General features: G+C 51.3%; 1 protein-coding gene across 4 annotated transcripts in view; it reads right to left on the reverse strand.

Annotated features, from left to right (window-relative positions):
• Positions 1–22,956, reverse strand: part of FGFR1 (fibroblast growth factor receptor 1) — a 47,219-nt gene extending 24,263 nt beyond the window's left edge. For all 4 annotated transcript variants that reach the window (XM_063076619.1, XM_063076618.1, XM_063076617.1 and 1 more), the window contains exons 1-2: positions 22,371–22,956; positions 13,208–13,386 (exon numbers count right to left, since the gene is read on the reverse strand). In XM_063076619.1, the coding sequence (XP_062932689.1) occupies positions 13,208–13,298 (91 nt within the window). In that variant the 5' untranslated portion in view covers positions 13,299–13,386; positions 22,371–22,956. The remainder of the gene's footprint in view (positions 1–13,207; positions 13,387–22,370) is intronic.
• Between the last annotated feature and the right edge of the window lie 764 nt (positions 22,957–23,720).

A 23,720-nucleotide genomic window follows, 5' to 3' on the forward strand; every position in this document is an offset into this window, starting at 1 on the left:
CCAGCCTTGGCAGGTTCAGGGAAGAAAGCCAACAACACAGCTGGTGGTGGAGACAGAAACTCCTGTGTGACAACTGCCCCCCTAGACACAGTTTAGGGTGAATTAACATTTCCTGAGCAACTTGGAAGTGGAAAGAGCCATCCCCAATGAAGACTGAAAAAATGAAGGAAGCTCAACTCATGCCTCATGGTTTGAAGCCACGATTTGCAAAGCCCAGGCTCTCGCATGCAGACCTCCCCCAAACAGACTTTGAAACTGGCATTCTGAAGACTCCTAGAGAGGAAAAGATGCTATTTTAAAGGCATTAAGCCTGGGTCCAGCAGCTCCACTGGATGCCTATGGAAGCCTCTAGGGCCCCATTAGGTGGGTCCTATTTTGAGAAAAGGAGCTAGAGCCTCTGCTCAATGATGGAAAGCTCCCAAAAGGAACCCCAAATTCAGTAAGGACCATTTATGTGGACTGTAGGTTGGGGGGATGTAGACACAGGTGGGGCGTCTTCTCCTGACTTTATTAAAAGTCATGTCTAACTGTAAAGCTAAAGGAGGACAACTGGTCACCAACTGTCACAATGCACAAGTAAGAACATCTTCCACTAACTTGTCAGCTGAAGTGTGTGTGTGTGTGTGTGTGTGTGTGTGTGCTGAAGTGGGGTGTGTGTGTGTGTGTGTGTGTGTGTGTGCTGACGTGGGGTGTGTGTGTGTGTGTAGGGTCCTGATGTTACAGGGGAGCTCAGACCCTCCCACCTCTGGCCCAGAGCCCAGGCCTCCCAGCCATGTGTCTGCAGCTGCGACCTGTCATGCACTTCCTGGTCTGGGTTCTGTAATGGAAAGATCATTAAGAGCAGGGGAGGGACCCTGAAGCTCCCACTCTCTGCTGTGCTCTGACCTTAAAGTCCGGTCAGGTTCCTTAAAGAAAAGAATGCATTGCCCGCCTCTCACCTCTCCCTCTCCCGCCCCACCCCCCGCCCTCCTTGGGCCTCTTGGGCAGCCTCCCCTCCCCTCCGCTCAGCAGAGCTTGTTTGGGGAAGGAAAGGCCCGCAGCTAGGCAGGAAAGAGTTGCCATTCCCCAAACTTGCTGATGAATGAGTAGAGGCCTCAGCGGTTTCTGAATGTGCCTCTAGACCCCCCCAAATCCACAGTGGGTGCTCGAGAGCACCACTCCCCAAGGCTGTCTGCACCCCACAGTGCCCGCTGTCCTGGTCTCACCACTGCAGCACTGGGTCCGGGTCACCGCCCAGTCCGGAGTGGACGGGAATGGGCTCTTCATAAAGCTACATTTTTTTCAGTGTAAAGAATTGTCATCATTTTTCCATTATGAAAACAAAGATGATAAAACATCCTTTTAAAGGAAATGGTGCAGGACGGGGTTACACGGGGCTGGAGGAGGGGAGCACGGGGAGTTAGGTCCAAGGACAGAGACTGGGGAGGGGAGCAAGTTCTGCAGAGGGCGCTGGTGACGGCTGCACAGCAGCTCACGCCAACTTCATGCCACAGAACTGTACACTTAAAACTGGTCAAAATGGCAAATTTTATGTTATGTATATTTTATCACAATAAAAAAACCTAAACGGTGAAGGTAGTAGACAGTATTAGTTTATGACCGTATGTGGGTTCCAAAAGATGGGGGAAATTTCACTGGCCCATGAAACCTAAACATCTGGGGCCACCGGTCTGTTTCACAGATTTCTGGGACAGTGGGGACCCAGAAGTCGCTTCACTTATATCCCCATCCGTCCACACACCACAGTCATTCTTCAGTCTCATTCGCTTTCACACACACAGCACGAAAGCTGAGCACTCATGACTCACAGCTTTAAGAAATTAAAAGAACACGGCTGATGAATTTTTCTACCTGAGATGGCATGGCTCTCGGGTACAGAGCCGGCAGCTGGAGGAATGAGGCGAAAGCCAGATATCTACACTCCTGTGCTCAGATGTCCTAGGGGGTCGGAACGATCAGAATCCTGGGGAAGAGATTCCTACTCTCAGGAATGTCAACATTCTAGATGTCCTGAGGGAAGACGCAGCCTAGTTTGAGGTCCTTGTAAAAGCCATTCAGTCCCAAACTCGGCTGGAGCCACAGGTGGCCGTCACAGGCTGGGTGTAGCAGAGTGGAAATCACTCAGATGACTGGCCCTACCACCAACTGTGTGACCCAGGCAAGTCGCCTCCCCCAAGCCTCAGCTTCCTCCACTATGAAGTGACAAGGCTGCCTGACTGGTCAGGCCCTGACCAGTGGGTCTTCCCAGATCGAGGGGCAGGGTCCACTGCCCTCCTCTCCTGCCCCACCATGAGCACAGAGCTCCCCGGGTGCAAGGGAAGGGAAGAGCCCTCATTTAGTCGTCCTTAAGAAAAAGGGTTCTGTTTTGCTCAAGGAGCTCTGCCACCAGCACTTCAATAAATGCTACTCATGTAGCCGAGAGGCCGTGACTGTCAGAAAGCCCAGGTATCCTTGAAGGATTCACTTTACTGTCTTTTTTTAAAAAAAGATGACCTGTAAGGGGATCTTAACCCTTGACTTGGTGTTGTCAGCACCACGCTCTCCCAAGTGAGCCAACCGGCCATCCCTATATGGGATCTGAACCCGTGGCCTTGGTGTCATCAGCACCACACTCTCCCGAGTGAGCCACAGGCCGGCCCTATTTGCTGTCTTTTTTTGATGCTCATAATATACCAACCCATGGGAGCAGGTAGGCAGATAAGTTTTTTAAATGCATGGGGAGTTTGAGGATAGTGAAGAAGGGATAAAATTATAAAACAAATGCCACTTGTAAATGCCTTCAGGCGTGAATATAGTCTGTTGCTCAAATACAACAAAAGAAGTTTTGAATGCCAAATGGAGAACTTCATTCAGTAGTTCGTAAAGGAACCTGACTCTTCTAAGGTTCAAAAGCTTATTCCTAAAACCTAAGGAAAATAAACCTTAATTCCAAAAGTAAACTCTGAAGTTTGACAATAAAGGAGTAGAGATTTCTGAATGCAAAAGACTCTTCTTCTAAGCGGTTGGAGAGCTAATCAGCATTCCAAAGGCGGTGATAATTGACTTAGGTTGACTTAGCAGCGTCAGGAGGTCATTCCAGGAAGAGGGTCTCCTTCCTTCCCAGGAAAGCTTTTAGACCACTTCCCCATTCCCGTCCTTCCTCCCCTCCCCCATACTTTCCAGGCAAACTACGCCCCTCCCCCACCGCTCCCCCTCCCGGTGTATTTCGTCTTTCTCCTCCTAGACTCTACACAGTCCGCCTTCCTCACCCCTCCCAGCAGAGGGGTTAGAGCTGTAGGCACTGGTACTAACAAGACCATGGTTAGGCTATTAGCTGTAATCTTGGCAAGCTTGTTTGTTTACATCTCTGAGCCCATTTCCTAAGTCATTTAATGGAAATGATAACCCCTACGTTACAGACTTTTTTGAGGGGGTGAGAATTAATTGATATCAGAGATTCTCAAAGTGTGCTCCCCAGACCAGCAGCATCAGCATCCCCTGGGAACTTGGCTCAGGATCAAGAGCTCTGGGAGTGGAGCTTAGAGATGTGTTTCAATAAGCCCTCCAGCTGACACTGCACCACGAAAATCTGAGGACCACTGAATTAGATGACATAAGAGCTCAATACATGGTAGCAATAACTATTTCTCACCTATTTTCCTTACTTTCCCATTGAAAAAGGTTTTATTCCTAGCTTTTCCTTTTTAAAGCTAGAAATTTTATGTGTCTTTAAAAAAAAGAAGACAGATAGTAACTTACCTATGCATTCATTTATTCAAAAAGTATTAACTGAGCACGTAATATGGACTGAACATTTTTATATGTATGTGTGGGTGTGCATTATACATATGCATGTGTATGTACGTGTGTGCGATGCACGTATGTATATGTATGTGTATATCTGTGTGCGTATGTTTGTATATAGTTGTAGCCCACAAATGATGCTCAATTTGTCCCTTCGCTTGGAGGAAGAGGCCATCCATCCCCTGTGGTTTCAGATGTCCTCATAACCTGGGTTTTATGTGCTTATTTGATGTGATCTTTGGATGACAATTCTTAAATGAGTCATTTATTATATCTGCATATGTCTTCTTTCTTTTAATAAAGCATGAGTATTCACTTAAATATTGTAGAACCCTGCACACAACATATACAAGGTATATGCACATACATACTTAATATTATTGTAAAGTAGCTGAAAATGTCTATGGCAATCCACAGCCTTACTGTTTAGCATATTCTTGATCTTTTTTTTAAAAGCACGTTTTATGCTGTGCCCAGCACTCAGAGAAATCCAAAAATCAGGCAAAGCCTTGGCTCCAGAATTGAAGCTGAGAGCCTGGACCTGCTTTAGGGGCCTCCTGTGACCAACACAGCTTAATGGCATGTTGCCCTCACTTTTTCCACTTCTTGGATACTGCTAATTTAAATGGTATTCAGAATACATAACTGTATTAAGAAGGGTAACAACTCCTTGCTATGAACCTAATGTTTTGTGTAGCCCCAAAATTCCTACGCTGAGATCATAACCCCCAATGTGATGTTATTAGTATAAAAGGCATTTGGAAGGTAATTGGGTTTAGATGAGGTCATGAAGGTGGAGCCCCTTCATGGAATTAGTGTGTTTTTTTAAAAAAATGTATCATTACACAACGTAAACATTTTCTTGCGCAGGTCTGGTAAGACTAACACTGGCCAGAGCTGCACCTAACCCCCACTGGCGAGGGTCGGGGAAGAATGGTGTTTGTCCTGGGCCTCAAACGGAAGCATTCAAGAGGGGCCTCCAAGACTTTGGATATTTCTCCCAGTGTAACAGGCAGAACTGGAGGAAAACACTCACCAACTTTCAATAGATCTGAGTTCTATTCTTGGGGCACTACAGTAGCACACCACACATTAACACGTATTGTTTAAATCTGTTATTATTCTGTAACTAGCCCAACTGCATTATACTATATTTTTTAAAAACAAAAAATATAAAATTAATAAAACATTAACGTGCTAAATGTAAACACTAAAAACAAACTTTTAGAACTCTCCCCCACCCTTTTTTGTATTTGCTCATTTAAAAAAAAATACATTAGTAGCCTCAAAAAAATGCTAATGCCCAGACTCTCTGAAGCTTCTGACATGTTTATTTCCATCCATAAGACGTTGTTGAACCACAACCATTTTAGAAGCAACCTAGGTCATTTATGTGTCCGGGTGATACCGCTACATTCTAGACTAAGTGTGACCTACAAAGAAAACTCAGATATGGTACCTGACACTTTGGGGACAGTGGAAAAGGCAGCATCAATGGGTTTTTATTCTGTTGGTTATTCTAGGGCAGCTCGCGGACCTGTGACTGATGCAATACCTCACAGTAAAGAGCAGCATGTCACAGGAGGAATGGCACAAGGTAAGCACCTCCATCACACACGTACGCACCGCCCCACAAGGGAGCAGAGCCAGATTCCTGTGAGATAAAGGGGACTGGGCCAGCAACGCTTAAATTCAAAAGTTGCTCTGCCTGAATTTGGGGGAGAAGCCCAATTTGACATAGGGATGGAGTATAACACAGTGGGAAAAAATACAGTAGGCAGACCTACCAAAGTATGACTCCTAGCTCCACCCCTTACTTAACTCCCTGAACCTCAGTTTGCTCATCTGATTATGGAATAAAACCCACATCCATGGGATTGTAGTAAATATGTAAAAATGTAAAGCATACAGAGTGTAGAAATGCAATAAATGGTAGTTACTGTTATTTTTTTCCAAAATACAGGCTTTCCCCCATCAAGTTGGAGCAGCGCTGTCCTTCAGGGCCGGGGTTAAGCTCATATTATTTTTAAAAACTTTTACTGGTACAACCTTTCTGGGGAGCAATTTGGTATAGTGATGTAACAGTGATGTAATCAAAACTTTAAAAATGCAACTATCCTTGGATACATGGACAAATTTTATTTGTAGAAGTACGTTCGCTGCAGAGAACTACTGAAAACAACCTAAATGCCCAACAGTAGAGAACTAAGTAAACAGATTTTGTGCACCCATACAATGAAATACTACGTAGTTATTAAGCATGATGAAAAAATTACCTATATGGCGACAAATATAGACTTAAGTTACAAACCAGTATACACAGTACAAATCTCACTTCTAAAACTCAAATTTATATAAATGCAAAAACAAGTCTAAAAGAATAGGATCAGAGTTAACAGTGATCATTTTTGGACGATGAGAATCTAAGTTTTTCTCTCCCTTTTTATGGATCTATATTTTCCAAATTTTCTATGATGAACCCAGACTACATATAAAATAACAATATTTTAAAAGAGTAATAAGATATTCTTTCTGATTGTACAGAACTTTGCTCTAGTGGAGTAAACAGACATATATAAAAACTCCATATGATGTGAGACAGAGTAAAGTAAGTGCTAATGGAAAGTTAAAAAGAAAGAAAGGAAAAAAAACCAAACAAACAACACAACAAGGAGAGATTAATTTGGAGACAGGAAGGCTTCAAGAGGGAGGTGGCCCTTACACTAAGCCTTAACCTAAACCCACACTAAACCTTCAGCTAAGAATTGAGTAGGAATCATACAAAGTGAAAAGAAAAAAGGACAGGGCTAAGGGATCATAATCCTTATGTATAAAGTATATGTTACATTCAAGGGAAAAGGAAAGGACTTTTACCCAGATGAATGAATGAGTGAATGAATAAATGAAAGAAAGAAAGAGGGAGGGAGAGAGGGAGAGAGGGAGAGAGGGAGAGAGGGAGAGAGAGGGGGAGAGAGGGGGAGAGAGAGAGAGAGAGAGAGAGAGAGAGATATCAGTGAACCATTAGCCAGAGGCTAGTTTTCCATCCTGGAGAAAACTGAGGAAGGGGCTCAACTTTGAATTCAGTGTTCTTTGTGGATTAACTATCTGACACTACAGTGTTGATGTTTTCTAACCTCTCTCCCTGCCCCAGCTCATAACCACTAAGTCCACTCTGCCGAACTCCTTGACCCTCTCACCCACTTTAGGCTCAACACGCTGCATGTCCAGGGCCTGGGACACAGACACATTCCTCAGATGGCCTTTTACACAACCCATCCCAGGAGGCTCCTCGACACCACAACATGTGGGATAAGGAAAGAGCATTGAGTTCCAAGCTCTGCCCGAGAGGATGTTTCTCAGTGGCCGGAACCAACTAGACAGACCCCTCGCCCCAGGGTTTCCCAGTTTGCAGGGCACAAACCCTGTAAATAAAGGCAGTGGGTGCCTTGTCTGGCAAACAGAAAGGCAAGAGTCAGCACGAGCCAAGAACCAGGAGGGGGAACCTGAGGGTAGAAGTTCAACGTCTTGGTGCTATACGGACAACACCGAGAGGCAACCAGCCTACTACTGGATGGGCTGGTGCAGGCAACAACACTGTCCCCTACTCGGCCGTCACCAGCTGGGAGTCAGAGCAAGTCCCCAAGGTCAGGAGAGGCCCAGACTCCAGAAGAAATCTTCTGCTAAGAAGAAGCAGTTTGAGACTGACCCCAGACCCTTAAGAGCCCAGGTAGGGCAATTCACTTCCAGCTAAATCACTTGGGGACCAGGCCTGAGGTGGGGTGGGCAGACAGAAGAGTGCCCATGATAGCTCTGCGAGTGAGCCACCTCTCCAGAATGAACAGGAAGGCCTGCGCAGCTGAACTCTGGAGCCCAGCAGAGCGAGAGCCGCTGGATTCCCCCCGTCAGCAGGGAGACAGTGGTTCATTTCCAGGCTTCAGGGAAGGAGGAAAGAGGCAAAGGTGGGTCTACAGGGTGAGCTGGAGCTCCCAGCGACTTCGGAGGAATGAGGCATTGTCAAAACAGGGCACAGCTGCCGGTCAGGCTCTCTGGCCCCCGACCTCACCCTTCTGGATATGACTCCCCAGAACTTACTTCTCCCAAGGCCATCCATCACCGCCCCAGACACAGGCCATCACTCACCGCTCTGCCTGATCGGGAGCAAACACCCTGGCCGAGCCCTGTTCAGCCACCCCCAGGTTCCTGCCCAGCCCAGACTCCAGGTCGTCACAGAAACCTGGTGACAGAATCATGGCCTGATTCTTCCTCTGGGCTCCCCCTCCCCCGCCCACGGCAACCTCTGGATCCATTTGTTCTTCCCTGAGAAATTCCTCCTCCCTGACATCGGGAGCGGGCTGGCAAAGCCAGAGTGGAAAATCAGTGAAGCTAATGGTGCAGCAATGCAGAAGCCAGAGCCAAGAACACAGCCTTGGAGTGGCTGTGCTGCACTTGCCCAGCCTGGTCAAGCAGGACATGTGAGCGTCCTCATATCCTCTCATAGATGAGAGCTGGGTCCTCCCCGCCCCACCCTCCAGCACTGGCAGACACCCTTGCAAAGCCCCTTCCCCTTGGGGAGGGAGATGTGGGCCAGAGCACATCCTCCGGGGAAACCTGGTAGCAGAGCACCTTGAAGGCTTCTCCAGACCTACATCCTCCACCCTTGTTCTCAAGTGGGTCATTCAGCATCACCTTTTGCTCCACGTAATTCCACTCACCTCCTGGAAGAGGGTGAAGAGACTCCTCTAACTATCCAATGTGAATTAGAAGTAAACAGGTTCTTTTCATGAGGAGAAATTATGCTAGGGATGGGGTGGGCTGGGGAGCATCCTGGATGTGTCCCAGGGAAGCCTCAGGACAGTGGTCCTCAGGCCATGCCAGTTGCTGCAGCCAGCAGGATCACAGCCATGTATGGGAGTGGGACACCCTCTGGAAGCTACCTACCTTAGACCCTCCTGCAGCTAGGCTGAAATGCACATCCCTTTAGGCCAAAGGCAGCTGCAGGCCCCCCCCCCCCCGGTGGTAGGGGGTCACCAGAGCCCTACAACTGGAAGCTGGGCAACGGCTCTGGCACCACCCATAGCCTGTCCCCCATGGGCACAGGTTTCTTTCTACAGAACACAGAGACAAAGCCCTGCTTTGTGGCACAGGCACGGCATCCAGGGGGCTTGCAGCCAGAAAGGGAAACGTGCAGCTTTTCCATCAAGTGTCACCTCTCCCTCCTTCAAGTGGCCACCAGACTTCTTCAAATCTGGGTGGGTGGGAGGAGCTGTAAAACCCCAGCCCATTAAATCACTTATGAGTTGCAGGGCTCTGAGATGGAGGCAGGTGTTTTGAGACTACAAGTCTCACACGCTGTCCCGTAAAGCGCAGGGTCTGAGGTGTCTAACCCATCTTACTGCTGAGAAAGGGGACAGGACCCCCACTCCCAACTGCCAGAAGGGGCCTCACAAGCAGCTTTGGATTCACTCACTTGCTTTTCCCTCAAGTCTTATCCCAAAAGAGAGAGAGATACACCCTCCTAAGCTCAAAATGTCTTTCAAGTTGGTAGTTGTTGGTTTAAAGGGGCAAGCCACCCCTCGGCCCATGCTCTAGCCTCAGCCTATACACGTAACTCCCTCCCCACCCCCATGCCTGATCTGAAACAAGCTTAGACTATGCAAGATCCCAAACTAGAGAAGGGGAAAGAGGGGGAGAGAAGGAGGGAGGCTGGTTTTCCTGGAATCCTTATTAAATCAACCTTCCAAAGACAGCCAGAAACTCCAGGCCCTCCCCAGTCCCCCAGGAGCATTTGCAGACCAAGAGCACTGCCTTCATCTAAGGGGGGAGCTCCCAACACACGCATACACTTACTGCAACGCTTTCCAGCGGGGAAAATCTCTCACTGTGGGCAGGGCTTTGGGTAGTTTGCTTTCAACTTTTCAACAAAACCTTTATATATAAATTACAATTTTTTTAAGACAATAGCAGCATTATTATTTAATAATCAGCAGAGCCAAGACTACACAATACACATTACATTTGTAAGGTTCCTTATAGTTTACAAGGCATGAAGATAGATTTTCTCTTATGACATCCATCACAGCCACAGCAGTCCTCTGGAGAGGGCAGGGAACGTGTTTTATCACAAAACGTTTGGTGAGGGATAAGCTACGTGAAAGTGCCAACTGGGACTTGCTCCCCACATCTGGTGGCTCTCGCTTGCTGTGTCCTAAGGCATTCCAAGTCCACCTGGGAAGCAACATGCCGCCCACCATGTGGTGTCTCTAGTGAGGTCCCAGGAAAATGGACCACCGACTGCCATTCACTGCTCGTTGGCTATATACCAGGCACTGTTCTAAGAGCTCTGCAGACTCTCTCATTTGATATTCACAATGACCTTCTGAACATACATTTATTACCAATATATTTCATACAAAGGGACAGAGAGGAACTTTCCCAAGAGCCAACAGTCAGTAAGAAGAGGAGCTGAAATCAAAGTCAAGGCCATCAAGGGAAAACTCACGCCCACAGAGACTGTGCACATTGGGGCAGACTGTTAACAACCCAAGTGCAGGTGACCCGTCAACAGGTGAGTGGGTACACACTCATCACACAGTTCCATGACATGAAATCCTAGAACAGACAAAACTAATCTGCGGTGGCAGGAAGTAGGTCAGTGGCTGCCTGGGGTCAGTGCTGTGGGGGGCTGACTGCAAAGGGGCATGAGAAGGTTCTGGGGTGATAAAAATGTTCCATCTCTTGACTGAGGTGGTAGTTACATTGGGTGTAGACACTGATCAAAAGGCATTCAACGGCACACTTAAAATTGGTGTTATCTCATCGTATGTAAATTACACGCCAATTAAACTGATTTTTAAAAACTGCGGTCTGACTTCAGCCTTGACCGTTGCGGCGCCTCCCCGGAGCCCCACCCTCCTCCTGTTCACCAGGACCATCAGCCCCTGGTGCTCCCTCCGCACTGCCTCTGCACCCTTTGCTGTCCCAGGCTGGATCCACAAGCAGCAGCCTCAATGTCCACCTCCACTGCCATCGCCACCCTGAAACTCCTGTGCCCCTACCCTCGACACCCCTTTCCTGCTCATGAGTGCACTGGCCCAGGCTGGATCCACAAACAGCGGCCTCAACGTCCACCTCCACTGCCATCGCCACCCTGAAATTCCTGTGCCCCTGCCCTCGACACCCCTCTCCTGCTCATGAGTGCACTGGCCCAGGCTGGATCCACAAACAGCGGCCTCAATGTCCACCTCCACTGCCATCGCCACCCTGAAATTCCTGTGCCCCTGCCCTTGACACCCCTTTCCTGCTCACGAGTGCGCTGGCCCGAGATCCACACTGCTGTCTGTACCGTCCACTCCTGGGCTGCGAAGAGTTTGTGAGAGAAAGTTAAGAAAAAAGAAAAGAAAGTACTTCAGGGTCCATCGTAAATTCGTATTCTCAAAGCTCGTCCACGCCCTGTTGCTCTGGGTCCCCTCTACCACTGTGGAAGCAGCGGCCCATCCCAATCTTCCCTACTCCTCGGGCACCTCCCACCCACCCTGACTCACTCTCTTTACTCTCAGGTCATCCTGCCTTTGACTCCAGTCACCCAGAGTTGACATCTAACCTACTTAAACCCATAGATTCTATTCCTTTACTGTCTTTACTACTTCCTCCTTCCTTTACAACCTCACAGTCCTCATCCGGGTTCACAACCTCACTTCCTCTAGCAGACATTTGAAACAACCTTCCAACTGGTCCTTCTGGCGTTAATGTGGTTGTAGCATTAATAACTACTAACACTTCACATGTCTGCTTCATCTGGATGATCTCATTTAAATCCTTTATTATTAGCTCCATTTTACAGATGAACTAATTAAGGCTATGGGAGTTTGAGTAATTCGTCAAGGCAAGTAGTGTAGCTATCAAGTGGCAGAGCAGGTCCACCTGACACCTTGTCATCCATCCAAATTCAGCTGCCAAATTAATTTTCTGAAAGCTGGATCATGTCACTATCTGTTCAAACTTTTCAAGTTTCCCGGTATTTAAGTATAGGCATTAAGCCTTCTACATGCTAACTCAACAGAATTTTTCCAGGTGTTATTTCCTGTTACTCCCTACTCACCAGGCAAACCACTCTCCACATCCCTTGCACACCCTGCCTCTGCACCCTTGCCCATGCTGTTCCACCTGGAGTGCCCTTTGGTTCCCCTCCAACCCCTACCCGCCCCTCTGGGCCCATCTCAGATGCTCTCTGCTCCCCTCTTCCTCTACATTCCCACCACATTTTGTTTTAACTTCACTGTGTGGTTTAAACACAGTCTGCTTTGTATTTGCTTCTCTCTCTACTTGTCTCTCCCCTACCTGGCAGTAAACTCCCTTTGGGCAGAGAAGGTCTGTCCTCCTAGGGTTTCTAGCATGTTCTAGTGCAGATCTTGCCTTCAGTTCTGTTACTGAATGCAACATGCACACGCCCGCTCCAGCCACTGCGCCTCCTCGGAAGTCACACACCATTCCCTGCTCTTCCCACCACCATCCAAATGGACACACATTCTCACCCTTCATTCATCATTCAGCCTAGACTCACGGCCCTTTAAACACAGCCTCCACATCACATGTGCCCCGAGTCTTTCACCAGCCACCGAGTCACAAGCCATAATACTCTCTGGCAGCAGAAATGCCCAAACATTGTTCTCAACGTCCCCCAAAAGCCACCAGGTGTGCTGTATCTTAATATCCGTAAGATGTTTTCACAACACAAGCAAATCCCAGGAGCACCGAGGCAAATCCTGTTACTAACGATCTCTCTGAATTTCCAGCCTGCTCTCGGTCTCTGTGTTCCATCATGCTTCCTGGCTCTCAATCTTCGAAACTCTTCAAACAGTAAATACCCAAAGCGAACCACCTGGCAGGCCCCAAAACGGCCTGCAGGATACAATCAAAGAAGGCACAATGGCCGTGGTCACGACTGCCGACCCTTACAGAAGGAACGTCTTTGAACCATTTTCTAGAAGCCAGAGGTCTTTATCAAGCTCTCTCATGTCCTACCATATCCCTGTAGCCCAATCCAGGTTCTAAACCCAAATTCATAGGCCACTCACTCCCCATGCACCACCCAACCCCATTTACAGATCGCCGAGGTTAAGGGGCTAGCTCTAGGGTCCCCATCAAATGTTCTTTCCTCAGGAAAAGAAAAGCACAAACCTACCTTGAGCATGTCACCTCTGAAAAACGGCTGTTACCAGCCTTTACGATCCCAGCCTCTGATGAGGCCGGCTACGTTTATAACCAGGCCCAAGCCAGCCCAGGTGTCTCGGAACCTCTCCTTCAGGAAAGGAGCCCTTTGTGCCACCTGGGAAGGAGGCTTCCCAGCCAACCACATCACCGCTGTCCCAGCGGACCCTGCTTGTGAGGCCCAGGAGTCTGGGCTGACCCTCAGCCTGTGCCTTACCTTCCTCAGGCAAGGTCGGGGCCGGCCTGGCAGTGCAGAGTGTGGCTGTGACCAGCACAGCCCAGAAGAGGAGGCACTTCCAGCTCCACATCCCAGTTCTGCAGTTAGAGGTTGGTGACAAGGTTCCACACCTCCATGGATATGCCACCTCGAGCTTGGTCTTCTTTCTCAAGGTGACTCTGGGAAAGAAAAAACCAAAATGTTAGGAGGGTCTGGGTGGGGGAGGGAATGAGGAGAAAAAGAACATAAAGCATATTGCATGGCACCTGCCCAGAAAGGTGCTTGAAGCAACGACTTACTCCTTAAGTCTCAAAAAAGAGAATTGTGATCCTACCCCAACGCTGAATTCGAGGTTACAGGTCTTAAGTAGACAAAGGAGTGCTTTGATTCAATGCTGCAACTAGGTTTTGTGCGCATACTGTGTGCAAGCCTGGCTGGGAATAGCATCATGAGGTTCTCCAAGGTATAAGCCTTAAGATCATGCATGCTGGGAAGTGAATGGATTCATGAAATTCCCAAATAGTTCTGCTACTTTGTGGGCAAGGGCTTCACACACAAAGTGTGGATGCAACTGCAGGAGACTTAAGTCAGCTGAGGACTGCCATCATGAGACCGCACCCAGCTAGGGCAAACCAATCCCTTGGGTGAGGGATAAAGGAGATGAATACCGTGGAACAAGAGAATGGACTAGGAAATGGGAGCCAAGTCCAGAGGGAACTCGTGGGTAGCTGCAGGACTTAAGATACCGAGCCTCCCTGGACCTCTGCAGTGGAGACTGAATGAATGATCTCCAGGGTTCGTTCTTCTTTCCTCTAAAATGGTACGAATCACAGGGCTCTCTAGTTCTGCCCGCTGTGCTCACAGAGAGAACACAACACTCACCGACTTACAAAGACTGAGTGTGGAACCTGAGAAGTGGGTCCAGTTCTCCTCCCTGATGCTGAAAGGTGACAGCTGACGTGTCACAGAAATGAGCCCACAGTTGGGGTAAAAGGTCTCACTGCCAAGTCGAGGGCTCCTGCGAGGGCTGACTCCAAGATGGCTCATGCCGGGCTCCATTAAGAGCACAGACTACAGCCCTCTGCCCTCCTCAGGTCTGCAGGGCTAACATCTAGAACAACTTCCTAGGGTCTAAAGGGACGGATCACTGCTGCTGAGCATTTACCAAGTGACGGACTTTCTGGGCACTCTGGGTTACGTGGGGGTGGCCATCTCCGTCTTCCAGGTGGCTTTTGTCCTGAATGCTCCAGGGAACCATCTAAGTTATTCAGAGAATCCACTTCCCCGGAACATGCCCTAATGTGGTGCTTCAGCCCTGCCTCCCCCTGAGCCAGGCAGGGCCCCTCTTGAGTGAGTCAGTCCCGCTGGCAGAAAACCCCCCAGATTCTTGGCTGTGTTCACATGTGCTCGGCCAGCAGGAATATGCATGCGCTACCGCGAGCTCCCGCCCAAGGCCTACTAAAATTTTTCAATAATTTCAAATCAAAAGAGAAGTAAACATTTCTCTTTTATTTTTCTAAACTTAGTAAAGAGACCGGAAGAGACAAAAATGGAATGACTACCGAATACCTGCTACGTGCCAAGAATGCGCTAGGTACGATTAATTTATAACTATAAAACTTCACTTGTTCCTCACTATAAACTTAGGGGAGACAGGAATTATTATTCCCCTTTCAGCAATGGAGAAACCGAGGATCAGAGAGCTTGAGTACTTTGCCCAAGGACTCGCAGCAAGTAAGCAACAGCGGCAGGACTCTCGTCACCAGGGTTTTCGGATGCCAGAGGACAGAGTGGGAGGGACAAACAAAGAGCTGACCCTACTGGCTCTAGCTGAGCAAACTCATTTGCTCCAGAGCGGGTCCCCGCGCCATGAAGAAAAGAGGTAGATAAGACACATCTCAGGTGACTCTGGAAATGAAAGCGCCTTCATTCTCCGTTCCTTTGGTGGAAAGAAAGACCCTCGGAAGCAGATCACAGGTGGGCCATCTAGGACATATGATGGGGCACAATCCTGGGCCTGGGAGAGAAACAGTGCTGGCCTGAGGACATTCCTAAAACCACATCCCAGTACAGCCCAAAGACATACTTAACTGATGCAGTTCTGTCACCCAGAAAGGTGTACCTGACTAAGGAAACCTAAGTCCCACAGTAACTGCCAGAGCACTGAATGAATTTTTAGTATCCAGTGGGAAAGGGCGGTATCATCTTGGTGACTAAGCTTGGTTTCAAGTATAGCAGAGAGGCAGCTCTCACTGCCACTTGGCCACTCTGTTTCCTGAAAAGCACGGCCACCTCTTCACAGGTGCGGGCTGGCTGCACACTGTCCATGATGAATGCACTTCAAACTAATCTGGCAGCTCTGCACTGGCCTATTCTCAAAAAAGGAAAAAAAGCCTCTTCCTCTCCTACTCCTCTGGGCCTCGAGTTTCACATCTGTAAAACAAAGATGTTAAGAAAACCCAGGCCCCTGGCACCCGCTCCTGGAGTGAGAAGGTAAGTGGGCACATACCCCATCCCGCACACCTGCAGAAAACGCAGTGACAGAAACTGCCGGTGCTCAGACTGTCTGGTACCCTGGGGACTGCCACCTCCTCCTTCACCTCCCCTTTTCTCATTCTACTAATTAATGAATTCTTAAAGTCCCTGAGGAACAGCCTCCTTCCTTCACTGCTGGACAGATGTGACCCGTAGCCTCACAGGTGTGCACGGCAGCTTCCTCAGAGACCCTGCAGCTGGCTGCCCCCTCGGTCTCTCCAATATCAGTCAGTCAGGTCTCCCAGGATTCACAGCCCAACTCGCCTGGGTGCAGAGGTCCTAGGTGGGGAATGGAGAAGGGGACACGTCATCCCAGTGTTCGCACTGGCCGGAGGGGGCTAAGGTGTTCGCCCTGCCTACATCACAGGTAGCTATGAGGATGGAATAGGCAGTGTGGGTGAACGTGCCTGCTGCCTCCCGTTGGAAGTACGAATCCAGGGGAAAACGCAGAGGGTGTCTGATGAGGAAGCAGCGGCTGCACCAGACGACCTTGTATCTCTCCCCAGTGCTGAGAGTACAGATTCTACGAACATCAGATCTCCTTGTCCAAAAATGACGCAAGGCACACTAGCTGATGAGTTAAGGGCCAAGGCTTTTTCTTCCCATTCTCTGAAGAAAGTAACAAATGAATTCCTGCCCTTCCATTTATGACCTTGCCGCCCTGGGATGGTCACTGAATCTTTCTGAGCCTCAGTTTCCTACCTGTGGAAGGGGCTAAAATATTTGCCCTGCCTGCATCACAGGTGGTTATGAGGATTGAATGGGCATGTGGGTAAAGATGCCTGCTTTCTCCTCTCTAAAGTGCTAATCAAATTACTGTGCTCTGAGTCACTCCTTGTCAGTGCTCAGGCGAGCAAGAGGACAGGAGCTTCCTACCTTCCCAAAGTCATTTCTCACTCTCCATCTTCGCACCCTGTACTCCAGACCCCGCCAGCCCATATGGGGCCACTGGCTATATGTGGCTACTGAGCACTTGCAAGGTGGCCAAGTGCTAACTGGAATGTGCTAGAAGAATACACACCAGATCTTGATAACTTGGTGTGAAAAAAAGGATAGAAAGTATCTCAGTACTTTTAAATATTGATTCAATGTTCAAATGATACATACATGTTCAAATGATAATAGTTTGGATATGTGGGGTTCAATCAAATATATTATTATAATCTAAACAAACTAATTACAAAATGAATTTCACCTGTTTCTTTTTACTTCATTCTAAATGGGACTACTAGAAAATCTAAAATTACATGTGGCTCGTGTTACATTTCTACGGGACAGCACAGCTTGAGGCGACCTCCATGGCCCTGCGCAAGGGTTTCTTCTTTGCCCGCCTTCTCTCCGTCTGTGACGGGCCAGGTCCTTCCTATTCTTTGAGCCCCACCTTAAGAAGCTGTCTCTTCCACAAGGCCTTTCTTGGGCCTTCTACCTAGAGGATCTCATCCCTCTGAATTTCCAAAACATGGAACCCGCCCCTCTCACATGGCACTAAGTCATCTTCTATGACTTTTATTTATGTTCCCTAATCGCCTCTCCCCATGGGATTGGAGGCTCCTTCAGAGCAGGGTCTGTATCATCTGTAGCACCTAGTAAGTACACAACAGACGTATTTCTTAACTGGATGAATAAATGAACGAAAGAAAAAAAGTCTGATTGAGAAGAAACTGACATTCTCTTCCAGAAAAGGTTAAGGATACCAGAGAAAAGCAATAGCCAGTATCCCTTGTTAGCCAGCCAAACGCTATTCCAAAGAATTCCAACTGGCAAATTTTCTAAACATCTTGATTTTTCAGAATTGATGAAGTAACACCAAAACATTAATCCCTTGAGATGAGAATAATAAACTTCCCAACAGAAAAGTTCACTTTTCCCAAAAGTGAGCATTCTCTACTCAGTGTTGAGAGGGAAGGGCAACAAGATTTTGAAGTCATGCAGCTCAGCTTGCAAATTTTAGTTGGTCCAAGGAAAATACTAATCTTTTATTTTGAGTCTCTTTAACAAAGTGTCCAAATGTCCTTGGGAGTAAGAAGTATGTAAAAAATTAGCAATAAGTGAAACGAGCAATACCTGCTCCACATAATCTAGGAAACCTTGCTACTGGAGACAGGATACACCAGTGCACCATTGCCATATTTTGGAGTTGTTCACCCAGGTGAGTGCTGTTTACTTGGGGTGGGGTGGGGGAAGAACCAAGCATAGTTTCTTTCATTGCAAGGGGTAGCAGTGGTGAGGAGAGAGTTTCTGTTTAAGGTAGATGCACCCTTGGCGGGGAAAACAAATATCCTAGCCCAAATCTGGTATTTAATCCTCTCTGGAAACACCAAAATCTTCCCTACAACTCTACATCTGGACTTCCACCCGTCCCTGGTGCATTCAGACCTTTTACAAAGCTCTGGGGAAGACAAATGCAAGACAAAGTTCCCAAGAGGAAATTAAACTCATCTCAAGTCATGTGAGGCCCTTTCGGAACAAGATGCTTGAATCAATTCTAACTCCTTTTCCTCCAGCAGCAACAGGCTCAAACTTTCCTGAGAAGCTCTGTAACTCACAGCCATTTTGATGAAACACATTTTAAAAATGGAAGCAGGAAAGAAAGAAAAAGCCTTTGGAGAAGCTGGCTGCTAAAACCCCAAGCTCCTATGAACAGATCTCCTATTTTAGAGGAGTCTGGTTTCAAGTCAATACCCAAAACAAACAAAAAGCACACTACTAAAAGCAAAGCCGTGGATTTTCCTTGGTTTCTGAGGCTGGAGTCTGCCTACTCAATGCTCAATGCAATTTTTTTGCCCGCTGGAGTCTGCCGGGAATAAAGCTGGCCCAGGTTTAGGGATGCCTGGATGTATTCTAATCCTCTCCCCCAAGGGGGAGACTGACTCTGCCATGCTCTTCTTCCACTTCTCCCTGTGCTTTTGCTTCACTTGCTATTCAAAGGGCACCTAATGGAACTTTCTAACATCCTCTATGGCCAGAGGCCAAGGAAAAGAAGCACCTGAGACTGTCTCTTTTGGTAGCAGAGGAAGTTGTGCCCACTCTAGCCGCAATCCCCGTTGTGAATATACCTCCAAAACCGGTATCTCTGCAGGCATGGTACAAGCGGTCAGTGAAAGCAGATGTGTCCGAGTAATTCTCGATCCCGATGACCCTCATTAAAAAGCTGACACTCAGCTGTGACTAAGAGTAAATGCAACAGATATTTCAAGGAGCTCGTCACTGATGCAGTACATAACCATCCCAGCTGGAGCCAGGCCCCAGCAGCCTTCCTGTCCCCAAACACCCTGCACTCTGAGGGTCAGCGGCAGTCCTGGAGCGTCTCCCAACCAAGGGAGGGGGAATATGTAAACAAGTCATTAGGGAGGCAGGCCATCGGGACAGCAATGGCAAAGCTTGCTGGCCCTCGGTCACCGAAAGGGAGACAACCCCAGCCTGGGGGTAATTAGCCAGACCAAGGCACGTCCCATGGGGCCCTGCTACTTAGCTTTTAAACAAGCCTCAGAGAGGAAAGCGGGAGTCTGGGCCAAGGGAGGAAAATGGCCACTTACTGCTAAACAGTCTCAAGGCTAAAATGCTACAACCTAGACGGTATTCCAAAAAAAGAGCTGGTCCGGAGGTGCACAGGGCAGGACACATCTGCGGAGGAAACAGTCACCTTAATTACCATGTCTAGAGAAAGTGCGATTTCATTACAGCCTCCAAAACTACCGTCCAAAGAAGGAAACCGGGGAAGTGTTTTCAACTGGAAAGAGACTGGGAAGGAGAAGGCGAGAGAGACCGAGTCTCCCCAGCCTGGCGCAACGCGCGACCAGAAGGCGCTTTCCTGCCTCAGGGAACATGACAAAAAACAGCCTGACGACCCAATCCCCGCTTTCAAACCTGTAGCCGTTGTTCAAATGGCAAAACGCCCCCCTTTACGTCCCGGGTGCTGCAGCCCAAGCACTGCTGCAGAACAGGCGGGGAGCGCCTCCAGCAGCGAGAGCCCGAGAGCCCGCGCCCCCGGCCCGCTCCAGGCAGCGGGGGAAGCGGCGCCTGATGCCACCGCCCGGTGGCCCGAAACGGGACCGGACGGGACAGACGCTCCCGCGGCTCCAGCTGTAACTCAAGGGACAGAATGCGCCGCTTTGCTTCCAGAAACTTCTGTGAGGGCCAGTTGTGGGCCAGACCCACGGCAAAGAGGCCACCTTCAGCAGATCGACCGTTCACAAGTGCCTCCCCCTAAAAACCCTGTCGCATCCCCCAAGGTGCACAGTCGAGAAAGCAGCTCAGCACGACTCACCAGCAGCAGGGAGTGACTGACTCAGTGGGGTCCCGAGTCACGTGGCATCCGGGGCGCTTTCCTTTCTTCCCAACGCCTCACGTCCAAGTCCCCGGACATTTTAAGGAGGGACCGTGGTAAGGACGAGCCGAAGAGGCCCAGTTGCAAGTTAGGGGAGGGGGAGGGGAGGAAGAGGGATGTTAATAACGTGGCTGCGGTGCACCCGTGTGGGGGAAACGGAACCAGATGCGGCCGCGGCGTCTGGAGCGGCGTGGGGGCGGCGCCGCGGAGACGTCCTTCCAGGGGGCTCCTCGCTCTGGGATCGGCGCCCAGGGAGGGGCGGCCGCCGCACGGCCGTGCTGTGCACGAACCCCGTCTACGACGCCCGCAACCCCCTGCACGTGTGGGCTCCGGCCCTCGGGGGCAGCGGACTGGGTCACAGAAGCGACACGCACCGCTGCCGAGTGCACGGCACAGGACACCCCCTCCTCCCTTCCCCACCCCCAAACCGGACCGGAACCGAACGTCCGCCGCCGCCGCCCCAGGCTGGGGCTCCACCCCACCCGCGGGCCGCCCTCCGCTGCCCCAAGCTTCGACTCCTCCCGAGACCTCCCTCTGGGAAGGGGGGTCCTTCCTCGCTCTCGGCCGGCGCAATTCAGCCATTTGGTGACGACGCCTCCTTAAGACCTGTCCAGAGAGAAGCCAACCGGACCCTCCAGTCCCCTTCCCTCTGCGGGTCCTCACCCAGGCGCCCCCAACCGGACCCCAGACTTTCCCGGAGGTGGAAAAGGGACCCAGAAATATTCCAGATTTTTAGCGTTTCGCCCAAAGCTACCTGCTGAATTGGGGTGAATCCCCACAAGGGGACCAAAAACAGATGGAGTGGAGTGCACACGCACACACATGCACACACCACACACATGCACACACACACGCGCACACACACAGCACACATGCACACACGCACCCACACAACACAACACACACACACTACACACATGCACGCACACCCACATCACACACACACCACACACGTGCACACATACGCGCACACACACAGCACACATGCACACACGCACCCACACAACACAACACACACACACTACACACATGCACGCACACCCACATCACACACACACCACACACATGTGTACACATACGCGCACACACACAGCACACATGCACCCACACAACACAACACACACACACTACACACATGCATGCACACCCACATCACACACACCACACACATGCACACACCACACACATGTGCACACAAACGCGCACACACAGCACACATGCACACACGCACCCACACAACACAACACACACACTACACACATGCACGCACACCCACATCACACACACACCACACACATGCACACACGCACACACCACACGCACACACACCACACACGCGCACCCACACAACACACACACGCACACTACACACTACACACGCACACACACCACACGCGCACACACACTACACACATGCACGCACACCCACATCACACACACGCACACCCACACCACACAACACACACCACACACTACACACGCACACACACACCACACACACGCACGCACACCCATCACACACACGCACACACACACCACACATGCACACACGCACACACAACACAACACACACATGCACACGCACACACTACACATGCGCACACACGCACACACACACTACACACATGCACGCACACCCACACCACACACACACATGCACTCGCACACACCACACACACACCACACACATGCACACACACCGCACATGCCCCCCACACACCCACACCGCACACACACCACACGCACACACACACACCGCACACACACACCGCACACACACCACACGCACACACACACACCACACACACACACCGCACACACACGCACCACACACACACACCGTACACACACCACACGCGCACAGACGCACACACACACGCACCACACACACACACCGTACACACACCACACGCGCACAGACGCACACACATACACGCACCACACACCACACACACACACCGCACACACACGCACACGCACACGCACCACACACCCCGACGGCCTCCGCCGCCTTGGCCCCGGCCCCCGGACGCACCGCGGAGTAGCCGCTGCCTCGCCAGCTCCGGGGCACGAGTTGGCGGAAAACTTGGGCGGCAGGAGGAGCGGCGGGACGAGCGCGGGTGGAGGGACGGGGACGGGGCGCTGCGGAGGCAGCCGGGCTGGGGGGCGGGAAGCGAGCGGAGGGAGGCGCCGGCCCCGACTGGGCTGCGGCGGGCGAAGCGCGCAGCCGGGAGGCTCCAGCGCCGGGGGCCGCTCGGGACGCCCAGCCCGGCCTGGATCCGGGGGCGCCGCGGCTCTCACCTCACTCGGCGCTGCGGTCCCGCGTCTGGAGCGTCCGCCGTGGCTGGTACGGGGCGGGTGGGTGCCCGCGTCCCCCGCTCCTGTCCGCCGCCCCGGGCTCCGTCCGGGTCCCTGCGGGGTCGCGAGGGCCCCGCGGCCGGCGCTCGACTCCCGCTGGCGCTCGAGGCTCGGCGCCTCCAGCCCGGGCGGGAACAATGGAGCCGAAGCTGGTGCCCCGGAGGCGGGGCGGGGGGAGGGCTCCGTCCGCGCCGGGGTCTGCAGACCCTGCGCCCCCCTCGTCCGGAGCCCAGCGGCGGCGCCTCAGGCTTCCGGCAGAGCGGGCTCCATCGCCCTGCGGGGCCGCGGCGTGCCCGACTGCGGCTCGGTCCGGTGCGCCCTGCGGGGCGCCCCCCAGACCGGAGAAAAGTCCGCGGTCCCCGCCGCTTCTCCAGCTGCCGCGCGCGCCCGCGGCCGGGGCCGGCGAGGTGGCCGCCGGGCGCTGAGCAGAGTCCTGGTCCTGCCGGGCCGCCGCCGCCCCGCTCCGGCACAGGCCGGGCTCCTCCGCGCGCCGCGGCGGGACCAGCGTCCGGGCTGCCGCTCGCCGTGTCCCCCTTGCCCGCAGGAGCGCTCCGAGCGCTGTGCGCCGGCCCGGCGGAGGGCTGCGCTCTGCTCCCACCCGCGCTGGTCCCGCCTCCCCGGCCCGCCGCTGCCTGCTGGGCCTTGTAGTTCCCGAGCCTTGGCCCTCGCCGAGCGCGAGCAGGCCGCGCCGCCCGCCTTCCCTGCAGCCCGGGCCCCTCCGTCCCAGCACCGCCAGGGGGGCGCCCGAATTCCAGGGTGTGCCCAGAGGATTGGTGTAGGGGGCGAGACGGGACACGGTGTCGCTCGGGGTTATGCGTGGTGGCGTGGCCTTGGGACTCCGAACGCGAGCCTTGGGAAAATGATTTTCTCGCTCTAAGTCTCGGTTTCACCGTCTGTGAAAGGGGGGTGATGGTACTTTCCGTACACAGTCGGAGAGAACACGAGGGCCTGGCACATGGTTGGTACTCAGTAGGTACAAGCCGTTTTCATTTCTGGGAAGGTCAACCCTCTCCTGACACCGTTCCCTTGAATCTCAGCCTTCCCGTGCCTCCTACTTTGGGTTTTGTGGCCCACCGGAAGCTAAGCCCTGTAAATGCTCCCGTGCCATTCTGGGCCTCCAGCAGTCTCCAGCCTGGGGTGAGGGTTTAGAGAGCAGAGTGCGTGGTGGGAGTTGGGAGGGGATCTGGCTGGCTTGGAGATTAATCAGAGCCCACCCAGAGTACCTTCCAGTATCCTACGGAGCCCCGAGAAAAGCGATTAAAATGTCCTGTCCCCTGGGTCCTTCCAGAGAAT

Source organism: Cynocephalus volans, chromosome 13 (assembly GCF_027409185.1).
Source record: "Cynocephalus volans isolate mCynVol1 chromosome 13, mCynVol1.pri, whole genome shotgun sequence".
Taxonomy (NCBI): Eukaryota; Metazoa; Chordata; class Mammalia; order Dermoptera; family Cynocephalidae; genus Cynocephalus; species Cynocephalus volans.